This window comes from Triticum dicoccoides, chromosome 3A (genome assembly GCF_002162155.2).
Source record: "Triticum dicoccoides isolate Atlit2015 ecotype Zavitan chromosome 3A, WEW_v2.0, whole genome shotgun sequence".
Lineage (NCBI taxonomy): Eukaryota > Viridiplantae > Streptophyta > Magnoliopsida > Poales > Poaceae > Triticum > Triticum dicoccoides.
The window spans coordinates 403,587,505-403,605,022 of record NC_041384.1 but is presented as its reverse complement, the minus strand read 5'-3'; the positions used below and the strand labels follow the sequence as shown (position 1 = coordinate 403,605,022).

The 17,518-nt window shown below is 44.5% G+C and overlaps 1 protein-coding gene and 1 long non-coding RNA gene across 2 annotated transcripts in view; one reads left to right on the top strand and one right to left on the bottom strand.

Moving 5' to 3' along the window:
* Positions 1–12,052: 12,052 nt before the first annotated feature.
* LOC119268328 (ribulose bisphosphate carboxylase large chain) lies at positions 12,053–12,870 on the top strand. The gene has a single exon (XM_037549922.1). The coding sequence runs from the start codon at positions 12,053–12,055 to the stop codon at positions 12,848–12,850; it is 798 nt and encodes a 265-aa protein (XP_037405819.1). The 3' UTR covers positions 12,851–12,870.
* A 2,256-nt stretch (positions 12,871–15,126) lies between these two features.
* LOC119268327 overlaps positions 15,127–17,518 on the bottom strand; it is a 7,275-nt gene continuing 4,883 nt past the window's right edge. The window contains exon 3 of the long non-coding RNA XR_005133091.1: positions 15,127–15,640. This is a non-coding gene — a long non-coding RNA (uncharacterized LOC119268327). The remainder of the gene's footprint in view (positions 15,641–17,518) is intronic.

Here is a 17,518-nt window from a genome sequence, read left to right as displayed (position 1 = left end):
AGATACACCATAGAATGATTTAAAAGAGAGAAAGCACCGGTTAACAACCTCAAGATATCTTGAACGGATTGAGAATGGAAACGAATCTTCTGAGGAATCTTCAGCACTCCGGATCAAATGAATAGTGAGAAGTGAATGATAAAGAGGTGCAACGGTATGGGAAAACATTTGAATGAGGAAAAGATATGATCAACAAAGCTTGAATTGGATCCACTGGAGAAGAAAAAGAACAAAGATTGAAGAACTTGAAGCTCCGTTACAATCTTCATGAGAAACACCGAGTAAGAATATTGACGGAAAAGAATGGAGAGACTTCACAAGAATAAAAGGATACTTGATTGAGATATGTGAGTCCTCGGAGAAAATCAAGGGAGGGAGGGCGGAAAAAACAAAGGCAACTTGGAGATGGATGAAACAAACACCGTTGAGATCTTAGATTGAATCTTGCGGATGTAGGAATGATCGGATCCACTTGAAAAGAAACACGCCGGTTGAAAAGGATTGACATGACAATCTCGATTATCATGAAGGATTAGTATTCACATAGGAATATGAGAACACCGTTTAGGAAAGGAATGGAATCAACATTTGACTTCAAAGCAACTCGCATACCACAACTCAAAGCAAAACAAGGGATTGGCTTGCGGAATAAGCCGGAACAAACACATGATAGAGATTTCGTCCGAAATTTTCATGGTGGGGCCTACACGGGCTCGATCATACATCACCATCATGTACAAGGCAGTGCACATGACATACGAAGCGTCCCCGAGTCGGCATAGCCAAGGACTCTTTAAGACACAACGAGACCACTGTAAAACCAACCGTGAATAGGTGGACCACTAGACGTCGAACCCCAATTTCATATCATACATCTATCGGAAAGATATCCTAAGAGCTACTTGAATTCCCAATTATAAACTCCCAAAAAAATTCGGTTATGCAATCAGGTGTTGGGGATACAGGGGAAGCATAATATCTCACCCAAACTAACAATTCCTACATCCAGCTGTATCCATCCTTCAACACATAACCAAGAAATCTTCGGAAATCGTTTACCTCAACCTTCGAAAAGCATCCGTTATACGAGTTATGACAATACTCTTGAACTCCCTCCCCAGTACTGGGTGGCGTCGAGGTTATCTCACCAACAACTGCATAAAAGAGATTTTCGATGTTGGCGAAACTCAGGTATTCCGGAACTGCAACGATTAAATTAGGACGACACCACCTCGGAGCTCAACTCCCCGGGACACTGCCACAACCCCTAAATGACAGGAGGCACCAAGAACAATGTTCTCGTCACAAAACCATTGGAACAATTCCAAGATACCCGCGTGATCCTAATTTTTTAGTGAAATTTTAGAAGAGAAGAGTGAAAACTCTACGTCAGGATGCCTCACAAGAGCGACGAAGGGACTGAGGAGTAAAAGAATTCCTAACTCTCCGATATATATAATTCCTAAATGACTCAAAACATTTTTCTAGACTCAACAACGCCAATGATTCGATCAAGCAGGGGGCTCCTAAGGTCGGGGAAGGCTCTGATTACCAACTTGTAACGCCCTCGATGCGGCTATATCTCCCACGTGTCGAAGCACGACTTAGAGGCATAACCGCATTGAAAGCAATGTCGCAAGTGAGGTAATCTTCACACAACCCATGTAATACATAAAGGGAAAGAGATACATAGTTGGCTTACAATCGCCACTTCACACAATTACAGGAATAAAGCATTACCTCAACCAGATACAATCAAGGTCCGACTACGGAACCAAAATAAAAGAAGACTACCCCAAATGCTACACAGATCCCCGATCGACCCCAACTGGGTCCACTATTGATCAACTAGAATAAAACAACACAAAGGACAAGATCTTCATCGAGCTCCTCCTTGAGCTCGGTTGCGTCACTTGCACGGTATCATCGGCACCTGCAAACTGGTTTTGGAAGTAATCTGTGAGTCATGGGGACCCCGCAATCTCACACCCTCGCGATCAAGACTATTTAAGCTTATAGGAAGGGTAAAAGGTATGAGGTGGATCTGCAGCAAGCGACTAGCATATTTGGTAGCTAACATACGCAAATGAGAGCGGGAAGAGAAGGCAAAAGCACGATCGAGAATCTATGATCAAGAAGTGATCCTAGAACAACCTACGTCAAGCATAACTCCAACACCTTGTTCACTTCCCGGACTCCGCCGAGAAGAGACCATCACGGTTACACACGCGGTTGATGTATTTTAATTAAGGTCAACTTCAGGTTTTCTACAACCAGACATTAACAAATTCCCATCTACCCATAACCGCGGGCACGACTTTCGAAAGTTCAAATCCCTGCAGGGGTGTCCCAACTTAGCCCATCACAAGCTCTCACGGTCAACGAAGGATATTCCTTCTAGCGGGAAGACCCGATCAGACTCGGAATCCAGGTTACAAGACATCCTCGACAATGGTAAAACAAGTCCACCAACACCGCCCGAATATGCCGACAAATCCCGATAGGAGCTGCACATATCTCGTTCTCAGGGCACACTCAGATGAGACATCCTACGAGTAAAACCAACCCTCAAGTTGCCCCAAGGTGGCCCCAAAGTCTACTTGGTCGAACCAACACTCAGAGGAGCACTGGGCCAGGGGGGTTAAAATAAAGATGACCCTTGGGCAGGCCAACCCAAGGGAAAGAAAAGGCTAGGTGGCGAATGGTAAAACCAAGGTTGGGCATTGCTGGAGTTGTTTTATTCAAGGCAAACTGTCAAGGGGTTCCCATTATAACCAAACCGCGTAAGGAACGCAAAATCCAGGAACATAACACCTATATGACGGAAACTAGGGCGGCAAGAGTGGAACAAAACACCAGGCATAAGTCCGAGCCTTCCATCCTTTACCAAGTATATAGATGCATTAATTAGATAAGAGATATTGTGATATCCCAACAAGTAAACATATTCCAACAAGGAACAACATCTCCATGTTCCAACAAGAAACAAACTTAAATCTTCACCTGCAACTAACAATGCTATAAGAGGGGCTGAGCAAAGTGGTAACATAGCCAAACAACGGTTTGCTAGGACAAGATGGGTTAGAGGCTTGGTTCAACAATATGGGAGGCATGATAAGCAAGTGGTAGGTATCGCAGCATAGGCATAGCAAAAGAGCGAGTAACTAGCAAGAAAAGATAGAAGTGATTTCGAGGGTATGGTCATCTTGCCTGAAATCCCGCAAGGAAGGAGAACGAGTCCATGAAGAAGACAAACGGACGTAGTCGAACGAATCCTCACAACGCGACGTTATCGGAACCAACCCGAGGAAGCAACACCGGAAAGAAGCAAACCACATGGTAAACAACCACCACATGAACATGGCACGATGCACAAACAAGTATGATGCATGTCCGGTTTAATGAAGCATGGCATGGAAAAATGCACAAACAATCCTACAAATTAAGTGGAGCTCAACATGCAACTCCGTTGCATATTGACGAAACACCACATTCAAGTTATTTAGTTCGATCTTGTTTATGTACCCAACAATATTAAATGTTGTTAAACATGGCAAGAGGGTGAAGCAAAGTAAAACTACATATCTAGTCAAGTTTAAATGAGGCCGGAAACAACGAACAACAATTCCAGTAAATCCCCATATGCATATATTGGTTTGGCACTGCTCTGCCCTAAACACAATTTTAGAGCTATTAAACATGCAAAGTAAAGCCACCATGTTAAACTAGGCATTTTTCTAACCCATTTACATATAAAGGTTATTAAATTCCGAGTTACGGTTATTTAGTTATGAAATAAAGCATTTTAGCATGGCATAGGAGCAAAATTACACAACCAGCAGTTTAAACATTTTTAACATGCATGAAAATTGCATATTATTAAACTAGATGAAATTCTAAGCAAGTTTCATATATAATTTATTTTAATCCGATGCACGGTTTGTGAGATATTAAATGCATGATCAACAAGGGCTTTTCTGTAAAACTGCAATCCCGCAGATAAAGAACAAAATCACAGAACAGGGAAAAAACCCTATCGGGCTGAATCTGAAAGCTCTGCTGGCCCAACCGAGAGGGGGTTGTGGGGGCTCACATTGGGCCAAGGCCTGCTGGAGGAGGGAGAGGCCGGCAGAGGCAAAGCTGGGCCGAGGCGAGGCCGGTCCAGGCGCGGTGGATCTGGCGATTGACTCGATCGAGTCAACGTGGTCGAGCGGTCGCTGGCGCTGGTCGTCGTTCTGAAGGAAAAACAACAGTGACGGGTTCAGGCCGACGCAGGAACGGGAAAGGGCGGTGCAGGGCCGGGACGGCGCGATGGCACAGAACTTGGGGCGCCGACGGCGTTGGTTGAAGGTGGCAACGGACGAGGAGCCTCTCAGGCGATGGCTCTGTTATAGAGGAGACAGAGGGAGTCCGGTGAGAGAGAGAGATAGGAAGGAGGCGGCGGAGAAGAGGTGTGGTGACCTGCTGGTGTTGGGGAACTCCGGCGAAAACGAACTGCAGAAGGCGGCCTTGTAGCGCTGGAGCTCAAGGCGAGGGGCATCTCCTCGAGGAGGAGGAAGAAGCATGGCGCGGCGGCGGGGATGGAAGCAGGGCGCGGTGCCGTGCTCGTTTCCCTTGCGGGCTCGAGGAAGAAGCAGAGGAGGCAGAGGAACTGGGCGCGACGGCGCAGTTCGGTTCCTGCAGGGAGGCGAGAACAACGCCGATGTGCTCCACGGCCATGGCGGACGCGGGACTTGAGGCGCAAGGCGAGGCGGGCTCGAGCAGATCCGGTGGTGGCGCTTGCTCGGGGGCTACCGGACGAAGCGAAACGACGGCGGCGACGCCGTGGGGCTTGAGCGAGCTCCTGCTTGTTCCTGGGAAGGAGAGAGAGAGAGAGAGAGGGCCACCGTGAGAGTGAGAGAGGAAAAATTAGGAGGAGGAGAGAAACGGGATGAGGCCGGTCCTGGTCATGGCCGCCGCCGACGGGGTCACCGGAGGGCGCGGCCTGCAGGGTCAGTGAGGCTCGGGCGCGAGGGCTCCTGCTTCGCTGCTGCTACGGGTTCGAGGAGAAAGCAGAGGAGGAGCTTCCGGGAAGGAGGAGGTGGATCTCTAGGAAGACAGGAGGAGTGGATCTGGTTGGGTGGCTGAGAAAAACGAGGAGGATGCGGCGGCGACCGAGGGGAAGGATCCCGAGGGGGATTTGGAGTGAGGCGGCGGCTGAGGGGGACAAACGACCTTGTTTTAGGGCTTGGTCTGATATATATAGCAAAAGGATTAAAGGAGAGGGATTTGGATCATCGGATCGGAATCCGGCGGACGAGAATAAAATAGGTAGGGAGTCCAAAAAGGAAAACGAAGATGTTTTGTAGATGTTTGGGGATGATCCGGACACAACGGTGGCGACAGTCCGAGTCGGGTCCGGGACAACTTTTTGGACGCGCGCGCGAGGGGGTTTGATGCACTGAGCAGAGAGGGTTTCGGACCATGCGATCGCATCAGACAACTCCGGAAGCGAAGAGGGGAAGGAGGATGGACTAGGTGGGCTGTGGTGAGACTGCGAGGGGGAGAAGAGAGAGAGAGAGGGCCCCGCAACTGTTTCCAGAGACCGAAAACATCCGACGTTAGACCGGCTATACTGCCGCTATAGTTAGCCGTTGGGGTGTCAAACGGACACCGAACGTGATGAAACTTTGCAGGCGGTCTATCTACACTATAATAAGACTGCACGCCAACTCTCATCCCATTCCGAGAACATTTTGCGGCCACTTATAAAATAATATTCGGACGTGCCGCGGGCGCGTGCGAGTGTGTTTGGGTTGAGAACGGACAACAGGCGGAAATAGGGAAACCCGTACGGATGCAAGTTTGAAAACATGATGATGCAATGCACATGATGACATGGCAAGATGCAACACGCAAGCGAATGACATGGCAACAACAGCGAATAACTGGAAGACACCTGGCGCATCGGTCTCGGGGCGTCACAATGATGCTGCTGGTCCATCCAACTGATGTGCGGCAAACGCACCTTCTCAGCGTCTGTACATCCTGTAGTGGTTAACTCCCTTCCAATCTCGCGGAGCCAATCATCTGCTACTATAGGCTCGGTGCTACTGGAGAACACCGGCGGATTCAGTCTAAGGAAACGCGTTAAGTGATCAATAGGTGGTGGTGGTGGTGGGTTGTTGTTGTTGTTGTTCCCCTGATTCTGATTCTGGACTAGCAACTGCATCAATGCATTATGCTGCTGGATCAACTGAGTGAGCTCCGGCAGGAAAGAAAATCCATTGTCACGTCTCAGAGGCATCTAAGGGTTTAGAAAAGATGAGAATTAAGAATAGATTGAGGTCTAGAGAGAAAACACTACCCATATGCACATGAGGCAAATGCAAACAAAATCACTTCACTTAAATCAAACAAGGGCATACAATCGTTCTAGAACTATCGTTACAAAAGTGCTCGGACTACTCTATTTACATGGTGGAATACTACTACTAATGTGGTGGTCTACTAGAAATATTCCTCGGTTGCAGACTCCATGATATCTGCTCCGGCTTCGTCTTCATAGTCATCATTGCTCAGGTCAGAGTCGGTGTCGTCGATAATGATGTAGTCTTCTGGGCGAATCTCCTTGGGTTCTTCGTCTTCTTCTACTAGTGTGGGGTATCCCATGAATATTCCGATCTTCTTAATAAGGTCGTCATTCTTCTCCAGTAGTATGATGATTTCCTCCTCATAATCTTCACGTGTAGCCTTGAGTTCTTCCTCCAGCTCCGTGATTCTTGTCATCGCCTTCTTCAGATCTATCATGCCTGCGCACATCTGGTTCTCCTAACGTCGAATGTGCTGGTTTAACTCCTTGATAAAAGCTGCGATTGATCTATCCTTCCTGGTGCTAATCATCTCCCATTGCTCATCTCAGCGCCCACAAATCTGGTAGATAGTATCCTTGAGATCATTGCGGTAAACTTCTCCAGTATGTCCCATGGTGATGTGGGCTGGCATGCTCTTTCCTAGACTCCAGGTTGGTGCATCAAAGGAAAACTCTATGGGCTCGGTGACTGGCACGAACGTCCTTCCTAGAACTTGAACTTGAATCATCCAGCGCTCCTCTTCGGGTAAAGTTGCGTTGTAGGTCCTGGTGAAGCTTGGTACTCCGATGTTCAGGTACTTAGTGACTTACTTCAGGTGGCATCCAAAGGGTGTATCTTCATCCGGTTGCGTGAACTTGTTCCTTGCATCCGCCATCCTAAAAGAGTAGAAAAGATGAGAAGTCAAAAATGAGAAGAGAATAGTGATCTAGGTCTTTATCTTAGTGGTCATATCCTACAGTCAGCGTGTGCTCTGATACCATCTTGTAGCGACCAGACCTCAAACAGTCTGATCTCTGTGCATCAGTGTCATCCCTGGATCAGTAATGCTGACACGCACAGTACTTGAAGGATTTATAACAGAGTAGCAATCACACACTTATTACATTGAGTGTCTCACAAGAGAACTTATACAAATAATATGGCTTAAGCCCATCTAATAACGATAATAGCGGAAGGCTTGGAAGATAAGTGAGTCCATCAACTCCAACGACATCACTGAGTATAGAACCACGACCTAAGGCTCCTTACTCGTCGTCAGAAAAGTTTGCAACATGAATGTTGCAGCCCGAAAACGGGTCAGCACATGGAATATGCTGGCAAAGTAACACAGTAGAGCAAGAACAGAATAATGCTATCACTACATGCATATTTGGCTGGTGGAAAGCTCTATGGTTACAGTTTTGCGTAAAGCCAATTTTTCCCTACTGCAAAGGAATAAATTTTATGTAACTATCATGGTAGTTGTTAAACATTGAGAGCGTATACACCCTCTCAATCCCAATTAAACATCATCATTAAAACCCAATAAAATTAATTAAAGTCACATGATGGGATTCACATGATAATCCAAGTACTAGATACTCAAGGCGTCCATAACCGGGGACACGACTAATCATGATTAGTTTATACACTCTGCAGAGGTTTGCGCACTTTTCCCCACAAGACTCGATCTCCTCCGTTGGGATTTCTCGCACTACATGGTGTTTGAGAAACAGATGACCGAGACAGTCTTTCAGAAGCACTAGCACCTTATGATCGGGTAGACCGTTACACCTACTTTCCCCTACATCTGCTAGTCTACCACTGTAAGAGTTCACACAAATTAATCAACTATGCTAGAGCCCATAGTAGCTTGTGGCTGCACAAGGAAGTTTCTAGTATGAATAATCTCATGATCCCTTTGAGCCTGGGTGGCGGTCCATAAAGAAAACAGGCAATCGCTGGAATACCTAGGTGCCTAAATCCACCCAGATGTGTATTAAAGTTGCCACCTTAAGTTGAACCATTAATTAACATTCTGACATCTGTCATGGATAAACTCAAACCCAATCCACGTCTACAAGCATAGCATGGCATAAGCAAACGTAGAAGTAACTCCCAGGGTTTGATAATAAAACAGGTAATAGGTGCTACCTCATCTACTTCCCAACCCACAATTTATTTAGATCCTAACAATGCAATTGTTTGAGGATTGATCTAATGCAATAAAACTGGGTAGTAAGAGGTATGATCAAAGTGTTACTTGCCTTGCTGGTGATCCGCGAAACCTAGAGATTTGAAGTAGCAAGCGGCGCACTCCGGGTACTCTAACGCAAACAAACAAACAAGCATACAATAAGTACTCATCTAATGCACAGGTAAAACTCAAATAAGAGATCTAACCAGAAAGTTCAACTTAAGAACTCCGGTTTGCAAAAAAGAAACAAATTGAACGAAACAACAAAACTCAAACGGCGAAAGAAAACAAGCTTCGATTACTAATCTGGACCTAAGTCAAATTTTACAGAAGCAAAAACTTGTTTGAGTTGGTTAAACAGAAAGAGGGTTTCGAGACGAAACTCTAGGCGCTTCAATCGCCTGATTCCGATAAATGAGCGAGAAGTTAAACAAAAACGAAAATCGGATCAGAAATCGCGATCAGAAATAATCGCGGAAAAATCCGAGAAAAAGAGAAAACTGATGAACAGATTAACGAACGAACGTTTGTTATCTGAAACTAAACGGTGAACTCGTCCGTTAAAACGAACGAACGAGCGAACGCTCGCTAAATAAAAGAACCGTTAAAACCGATCTAATAAAATAAAAAAACCTAGGGTTTTCAAAAAAACCGGATCGGTTTTCTTTGGAAAACTGGCGGCGAACGGCACGGCTACCTCGTCGGACTGTGGTGGCTCGGGGCTCCGGTGGGGTGGGGCGGCGTCGGCGGCGGGCGGCGCGGAAAGCGGCGGCGTCTGGCGGCTGCGGGAGGTGGGGCGGGTCGAGGTGGCGGTGTGAGGCGGCGGCGGCGGGGTATTTATGAGAGGGGGTGGCGCGGCTTGGGGAAGGGGGCGCCAGGTCGGGTTCGGCCTCGGGAGGCGTGCCCCGGCCAGACTCGGCTGCGGCGGCGGGCGGTCTCCCGTGGGGAAGGCGGCGGCGGGCGCGGGCCTGGCCTGGCTCGGCTGGGCCTTCGGCCTAGTCGGGTGCGCGGTACTTTTTTTTAAAAACAATTCCGCTGAAACTAAGAAAAATTCAAAAAATGCCAAAATAAATTTTCACTGCCTAAATAAAATATTTAGAACGAGACGAACATTTTCTTGGCCCTAAAATGCAGTTTTGAAAAACGTGCAATTTTTCCTAAATTCAAATAAAGTAGCCAAAAACTCCAAAATAAAAATCTTATTTGATTTTTTTATTAAATCTTCAATATTTCTTTATTTTGGGGAAGTCATTTTATTCCCTCTCTCATATTTGTATAATAGAAATAATTGAAGATAAAATAAATCAAATCAAATGATCCTATTTTCAAAATTTGAGAAAGCCCAAATATGAAAATAACGAAATCCGAACTCTCTCTGTGGGTCCTTGAGTTGCGTAGAATTTCTGGATCAGGACAAGAGAAAATAAAAATATGATATGAAGTGATGATCTAATGTATAACATTCCAAATTGAAAATTTGGGATGTTACAATTACAAGGTGTGAAGTTGAGTCAGACTGAATGCCCGACCACTGCAGAAGATAGAGAGAAAATGAAAGGTGTTCCCTATGCTTCAGGCATAGGCTCTATCATGTATGCAATGCTGTGTACCAGACCTGATGTGTGCCTTGCTATCAGTTTAGCAGGGATGTACCAAAGTAATCCAGGAGTGGATCACTGGATAACGGTCAAGAATATCCTGAAATACCTGAAAAGGACTAAGGGTATGTTTCTCGTATATGGAGGTGACAAAGAGCTCGCCGTAAATGGTTACGTCGATGCAAGCTTTGACACTGATCCGGACGACTCTACGTCACAAACCAGATACGTGTTTTTATTAAATGGTGGAGCTGTATGTTGGTGCAGTTCCAAGCAGAGCGTCATGGCGGGATCTACGTGTGAAGCAGAATACATAGCTGCTTTGGAAGCAGCAGATGAGGGAGTCTGGATGAAGGAGTTCATATCCGATCTAGGTGTCATACCTAGTGCATCGGGTCCAATGAAAATCTTTTGTGACAATACTGGTGCAATTGCCTTAGCAAAGGAATCCAAATTTCACAAGAGAACCAACCACATCAAGAGATGCTTCAATTCCATCCGCGATCAAGTCAAGGAGGGAGACATAGAGATTTGCAAGATACATATAGATCTGAATGTTGCAGACCCGTTGACTGAGCCTCTCTCACGAGCAAAACATGATCAGCACTAAGACTCCATGGGTGTTAGAATCATTATAATGTAATCTAGATTATTGACTCTAGTGCAAGTGGGAGACTGAAGGAAATATGCCCTAGAGGCAATAATAAAGTTGTTATTTATATTTCCTTATATCATGATAAATGTTTATTATTCATGCTAGAATTGTATTAACCTGAAACTTAGTACATGTGTGAACACATATACAAACATAGTGTCACTAGTTTGCCTCTACTTGACTAGCTTGTTGAATCAATGATGGTTATGTTTCCTAACCATAGACATGAGTTGTCATTTGATTAACAGGATCACATCATTAGAGAATGATGAGATTGACTTGACCCATCCATTAGCTTAGCACGATGATCGTTTAGTTTGTTGCTATTGCTTTCTCCATAACTTATACATGTTCCTATGACTATGAGATCATGCAACTCCCGAATACCGGAGGAACACTTTGTGTGCTACCAAACGTCACAATGTAACTGGGTGATTATAAAGGTGCTCTACAGGTGTCTCTGATAGTGTTTATTGAGTTGGCATAGATCAAGATTAGGATTTGTCACTCCGATTGTCGGAGAGGTATCTCTGGGCCCTCTCGGTAATGTACATCACGATAAGCCTTGCAAGCAATGTAGCTAATGACTTAGTTACGGGATGTAGAATTACGGAACAAGTAAAGAGACTTGCTGGTAACGAGATTGAACTAGGTATTGAGATACCTACGATCAAATCTCGGGCAAGTAACATACCGATGACAATGGAACAGCGTAGATCGTTATGCGGTTTCACTGATAAAGATCTTCGTAGAATATGTGGGAGCCAATATGAACATCTAGGTTCTGCTATTGGTTATTGACCGGAGACGTGTCTGGCTCATGTCTACATAGTTCTTGAACCCGTAGAGTCCGCACGCTTAACGTTCGGTGGCAATCGGTATTATGAGTTTGTGTGTTTTGATGTACCGAAGGTAGTTCGGAGTCCCGGATATGATCACGGACATGAAGAGGAGTCTCAAAATGGTCGAGACATAAAGATCGATATATTGGATGACTATATTTGGTCGTCGGAATGGTTCTAGGTGAGTTCGGGCATATACCGGAGCACCAGGAGGTTACCGGAACCCCCTGAGAGGTATATGGGCCTTATTGGGCCATACTGGGAGAGAAGAGAGGGAGGCCTAGGAGGGGCGCACCCCCTCAAGCCCAATCCGGATTGGGTGGGGGCTGGCCCCCCTTTCCTTCCCCCTCTCTCCCCCTTCCTTCCACTCCTAGTCCAACTAGGGAAGGGGGGAATCCTACTCTCGGTGGGAGTAGGAGTCACCATTTATGCGCCAGAGAGACCGTTTTCTCTTTTGTGCCGAAGCTATTTATGAATCACAGGCCGAAACCGGTGAAATCAAGGGGCATTACTTGAATGCGGTTGCGGGTACATGTGAAGAAATGATTAAGAGAGCTGTATTTGCAAGAGAATTAGGGGTTCCTAATGTAATGCATGACTACTTAACTGGGGGATTCACCGCAAATACTACTTTGGCTCATTATTGCCGCGACAATGGCCTACTTCTTCACATTCACCGTGCAATGCATGCAGTTATTGATAGACCGAAAAATCATGGTATGCATTTCCGTGTATTAGCTAAAGCATTGCATATGTCTGGTGCAGATCATATCCACTCCGGTACAGTAGTAGGTAAGTTAGAAGGGGAACGCAAAATGACTTTAGGTTTTGTTGATTTATTGCGCGATGATTTTATTGAAAAAGATCGTGCTCGCGGTATCTTTTTCACTCAGGACTGGGTATCCATGCCAGGTGTTATACCGGTAGCTTCAGGTGGTATTCATGTTTGGCGTATGCCAGCTTTGACCGAAATCTTTGGGAACGATTCTGCATTACAATTTGGTGGAGGAACTTTAGGACATCCTTGGGGAAATGCACCTAGTGCAGCAGCTAATCGAGTGGCTTCAGAAGCCTGCGTACAAGCTCGTAACGAAGGGCGTGATCTTGCTCGCGAAGGTAATGAAATTATCCGAGCAGCTTGCAAATGGAGTCATGAACTAGCCGCAGCTTGTGAAGTATGGAAGGCGATCAAATTCGAGTTCGAGCCGGTAGATACTATTGATTAACTAGATAAAACTAAAGATAAAAAAGGTATAAATAAAACATAAACGAAATAAAAAGAGAAAAAAAATCAGTTATGAAATGCAGTAATTCTTCTTTATTCTTCTAATTGATTGCATTTAAACTCGGCTCAATCTTTTTTTTCTAAAAAAGATTGAGCCGAATAAAAATAGATCATGATATGATCATGAGACTTGACAAATCGAGATTCGTCTATTCTATATATCTAGAATATATATATTAAGGTATAATACAATAAAGAAATACAAATAAAATAATAAAATAATAAAATATAGTATTGTCGTATGATAATGATAATGGAATCAAATACGTAGTATTTATAGAAAAAAGTCTTCGTTTATTGGGAAAGAATCAATATACTTTTAATGTCGAATCGGGATTCACTAAGACAGAAATAAAGCATTGGGTCGAACTCTTCTTTGGTGTTAAGGTGGTAGCTGTGAATAGCCATGGACTACCTGGAAAAGGTAGAAGAATAGGACCTATTTTGGGCCATACAATGCATTACAGATGTATGATCATTACCCTTCAACCGGGTTATTCTATTCCACTTCTAGATAGAGAAAAAAACTAAAGGAGAATGAATGAAAAAAGACATAGTTTGGAAGTTAGACCTTTTTATAGGACTCTCTTTCAATTTCAAAAAAGAGGACGTTTGAAACTTTTAGCAGGCGTAATCGTGAGTCAACAAGTGAATCGAACTGTGTGTAAAAAAAGAAGCATTTTTTTCAAAATGCTAGAACTAGATAAGAAAGTTTTCTATAACCTTGAGAAAAAGGATAAAAGGTAGTTTTTTTAGTTTATGACTCCAATCAAGAGCGAGACATCCTTGATTTGGGATTGGACATAGAACCTGGAGCCATCGTAGAGACGTTTAGTTCGAAAGAAAGGATCGTATCCTGATGGTAAGAATTATACTTTCGTGCAAATACAACGCTATAGACTTCAATGCGGTAGAGTAGATGTTTTGTTTCTAATTTTTCTGGACCAAACCTCCGCTCCGACCCAACGATACAATGAATTTTTTCTGTTCATATTCATAAATAAAAAATATTCGGAACCCCAATGCTACTATATGCGTCCAGAGGAGTATTTGGAATAATATTCTTCTATAATCCATTATTGCGGGGGGTCTTACTAACAGGGCTTCGCTGCACGGGACGGGTCTTCGTCGAAAAGCTAACTCCACCCGGCATTTTCATACCCTTTCTTTGGGTGGTATATCGCCTTTTAAAGTCTAAGAGGGTAGTAGGGGATCTATTGTAGGTAAAATAATTTGCCCTTTGATTTTGATTGAATATACTATTTTTCCGCCTTTACCACCCATTATTGTATGCGCTTCTAGAGAAGTATGTATGTAGGAAGTAAATTCTAACCGCTTTCTTTTGAATCCAATTTCAAATTAGATTAGAAAGATAGAAAGGCCATGAGGATGGGAAAATAAAAATAAAATCTTTTTAATTAGTTCTCCTTTTTTGGAATTTTCTTATTATCCTTTCATTTTTTTACAGAATATTTTTCAAACAAAAAATAGAAAATACAATACAATAGTCAATATTCCTTATAATAGATATACTTAAGTATATCATAAGAATCTTAAGATATTTTTCGACTAGATAGAAATAGTAAATTTGAATTGAGACACCTATTCCATGACGGATTTAAACTTACCTTCTATTTTCGTGCCTTTAGTAGGCTTAGTATTTCCGGCGATTTCAGAATCAAAAAAAGTGAAGTCAAAATTATTTAGCTTATTCTCTCAATTTCAATTAGCCGCTGCTGGATTCAGAATCAAAAAAAATTCTCCCATCTCATTTGGGAAGAAAAAGAGTCAAAGAAAGGATGGGAGATGTTTCCCATGTCAAATCAAAAAAGAGAGGTGAAAGATACTATAACAATGTGTATCAGACTGCCTGTTTCCTTGTAGTTGGATCTCCCACTTTTTGGAATGTTCCAAATTCCACTTGAGCATCCAAATCTGGATCAATACCAGCAAAAACATCTCGGAACAATGTTCTAGCGCCATGCCAAATGTGTCCAAAAAAGAAGAGCAAAGCAAAGGTAGCATGACGAAAAGTGAACCAACCCCTTGGACTGCTGCAAAAAACACCATCAGATTTCAAAGTAGCCCGGTCTAATTCAAAAATTTCCCCTAATTGAGAACGCCTCGCATATTTTTTTACAGTAGCAGGATTAGCATAACTTACTCCATTAAGTTCGCCGCCATAGAACTCCACGGTTACACCTACTTGTTCATCTACCAAAACGACCGGAAATGTTTCAAAAAAAGTAGGCATACGGCGTACAAAAAGCTCACGTCCTTCTTTATCTATAAAGACGGGATGTCCTAACCATCCAACAGCTATTCCATCCCCATTGTCCATTGAGCCTGCTCTGAATAATCCCCCTTTTGCCGGATAATTACCAATATAATCATAAAAGGCTAATTTTCGGGAATTTTAGACCAAGCTTCTGATAAACTAAGATTTTCGGCTAAACCATTGCTAACTCTTCGATATATTTCTTGCTGAAAGTATCCCTGATCCCAGTGATAACGAGTAGGCCCAAATAATTCGATTGGGGTCGTTGCTGACCCATACCACATAGTTCCAGCAACTACGAAAGCTGCAAAAAAACAGCAGCGATACTACTGGAAAGTATAGTTTCAATATTGCCCATACGTAATCCTTTATATAGACGTTGAGGCGGACGGACACTAAGATGGAATAAGCCCGCTAATATACCCAATGTACCCGCAGAAATATGATGAGAAGCTATTTCCCCCGGAACAAAAGGATCAAAACCTTCTGCACCCCACACTGGATTTACAGCTTGTACTTTTCCAGTTAGTCCATAAGGATCAGATACCCATATCCCAGGACCATACAAACCCATTACATGAAATGCCCCAAAGCCAAAGCAAGCCACCCCTGCAAGAAATAAATGAATTCCAAAGATCTTGGGAAAATCCAAAGAGGGTTTTCCCGTCCGCTCATCAGAGAATATTTCTAGGTCCCAATATACCCAATGCCAGATCGCTGCCAAGAAACACAAGCCAGAAAACACAATATGCGTACCTGCCACACCTTCATAACTCCAAATACCCGGATTTGTTACAATTCCTCCTGAAATACTCCAACCACCCCACGAATCCGTTATTCCTAAACGAGTCATGAAGGGAATTACGAACATACCTTGTCTCCACATTGGATCCAGAACAGGATCAGAGGGATCAAAAACTGCTAATTCGTATAAAGCCATTGAGCCAGCTGAGGGAGTCCTGGATTAGGGGGGTCTCCAGACAGCCGGATTATATCCTTTGGCCAGACTATTAGACTATGAAGATACAAGATTGAAGACTTCGTCTCGTGTCCGGATGGGACTCTACTTGGCGTGGAAGGCAAGCTAGGCAATACGGATATGTGTATCTCCTCCTTTGTAACCAACCTTGTGTAACCCTAACCCTCTCCAGTGTCTATATAAACCGGAGGGTTTTAGTCCGTAGGACAGAACAATAACATACAATCATACCATAGGCTAGCTTCTAGGGTTTAGCCTCTCCGATCTCGCGGTAGATCAACTCTTGTAATACCCATGTCATCAATAATAAATTGAGCAGGACGTAGGGTTTTACCTCCGTCAAGAGGGGCCGAACCTGGGTAAAACATCGTGTCCCCTGCCTCCTGTTACCATCTACCTTAGACGCACAGTTCGGGACCCCCTACCCGAGATCCGCCAGTTTTGACACCGACATTGGTGCTTTCATTGAGAGTTCCTCTGTGTCGTCGCCATTAGGCTTGATGGCTCCTACGATCTTCGATAGCGATGCAGTCCAGGGTGAGACTTTTCTCCCCGGACAGATCTTTGTGTTCGATGGCTTCGCCCTGTGGGCCAACTCACTTGGCCATCTGGAGCAGATCGAAAGTTACGCCCCTGGCCACCAGATCAGGTTTGGAAGCTTAAACTACACGGCCGATATCCGCGGAGACTTGATCTTCGATAGATTCGAGCCTCTGCCTTGTGCGTCACGCGGTCACGATGAGTACGATTTAGCTCTACCATCAGACAGTGTTCAGGAGATCGCACCGGCAGCCGCTCCGACCCTCAATTCGGAGCCAGTTGCGCCTTCCATGGACGGGTGGATAGACCCCGCCACGGAAGCCTTATCCTCATCGGCAATCAAGCCGTACATTGACCTTACCCTGCACGAGAGCCGTGTTGTTAAACTGCCGGATCCTTCTCCGGCCACGGGCTCCGAACCGCCTGCGCCCGTTCCTAGCGAATCCGATTGGGCACCGATCATGGAGTTTACCTCCGCGGATATTTTTCAGCAATCGCCCTTTGGCGACATACTGAACTCATTAAGGTCTCTCTCCTTGTCAGGACACTAGTAGAAAAAGGGTCAAACGTGAAGCACATTAGTGCCGGTTTGAATTTGAGCCGGCACTAATGGTACCATTAGTGCCGGTTCGAATGACTATGCATTAATGCCGGTTCGTGTTGAACCTTTAGTACCGGTTCGTGGCACGAACCGGTACTAAAGGGGTGATAGCAGGCTGGCATCAGGCTGGGGCCCCACGATCACCTTTAGTACCGGTTCGTGGCACAAACCGGTACTAAAGGGCTAACCTTTAGTACCGGTTTGTGCCACG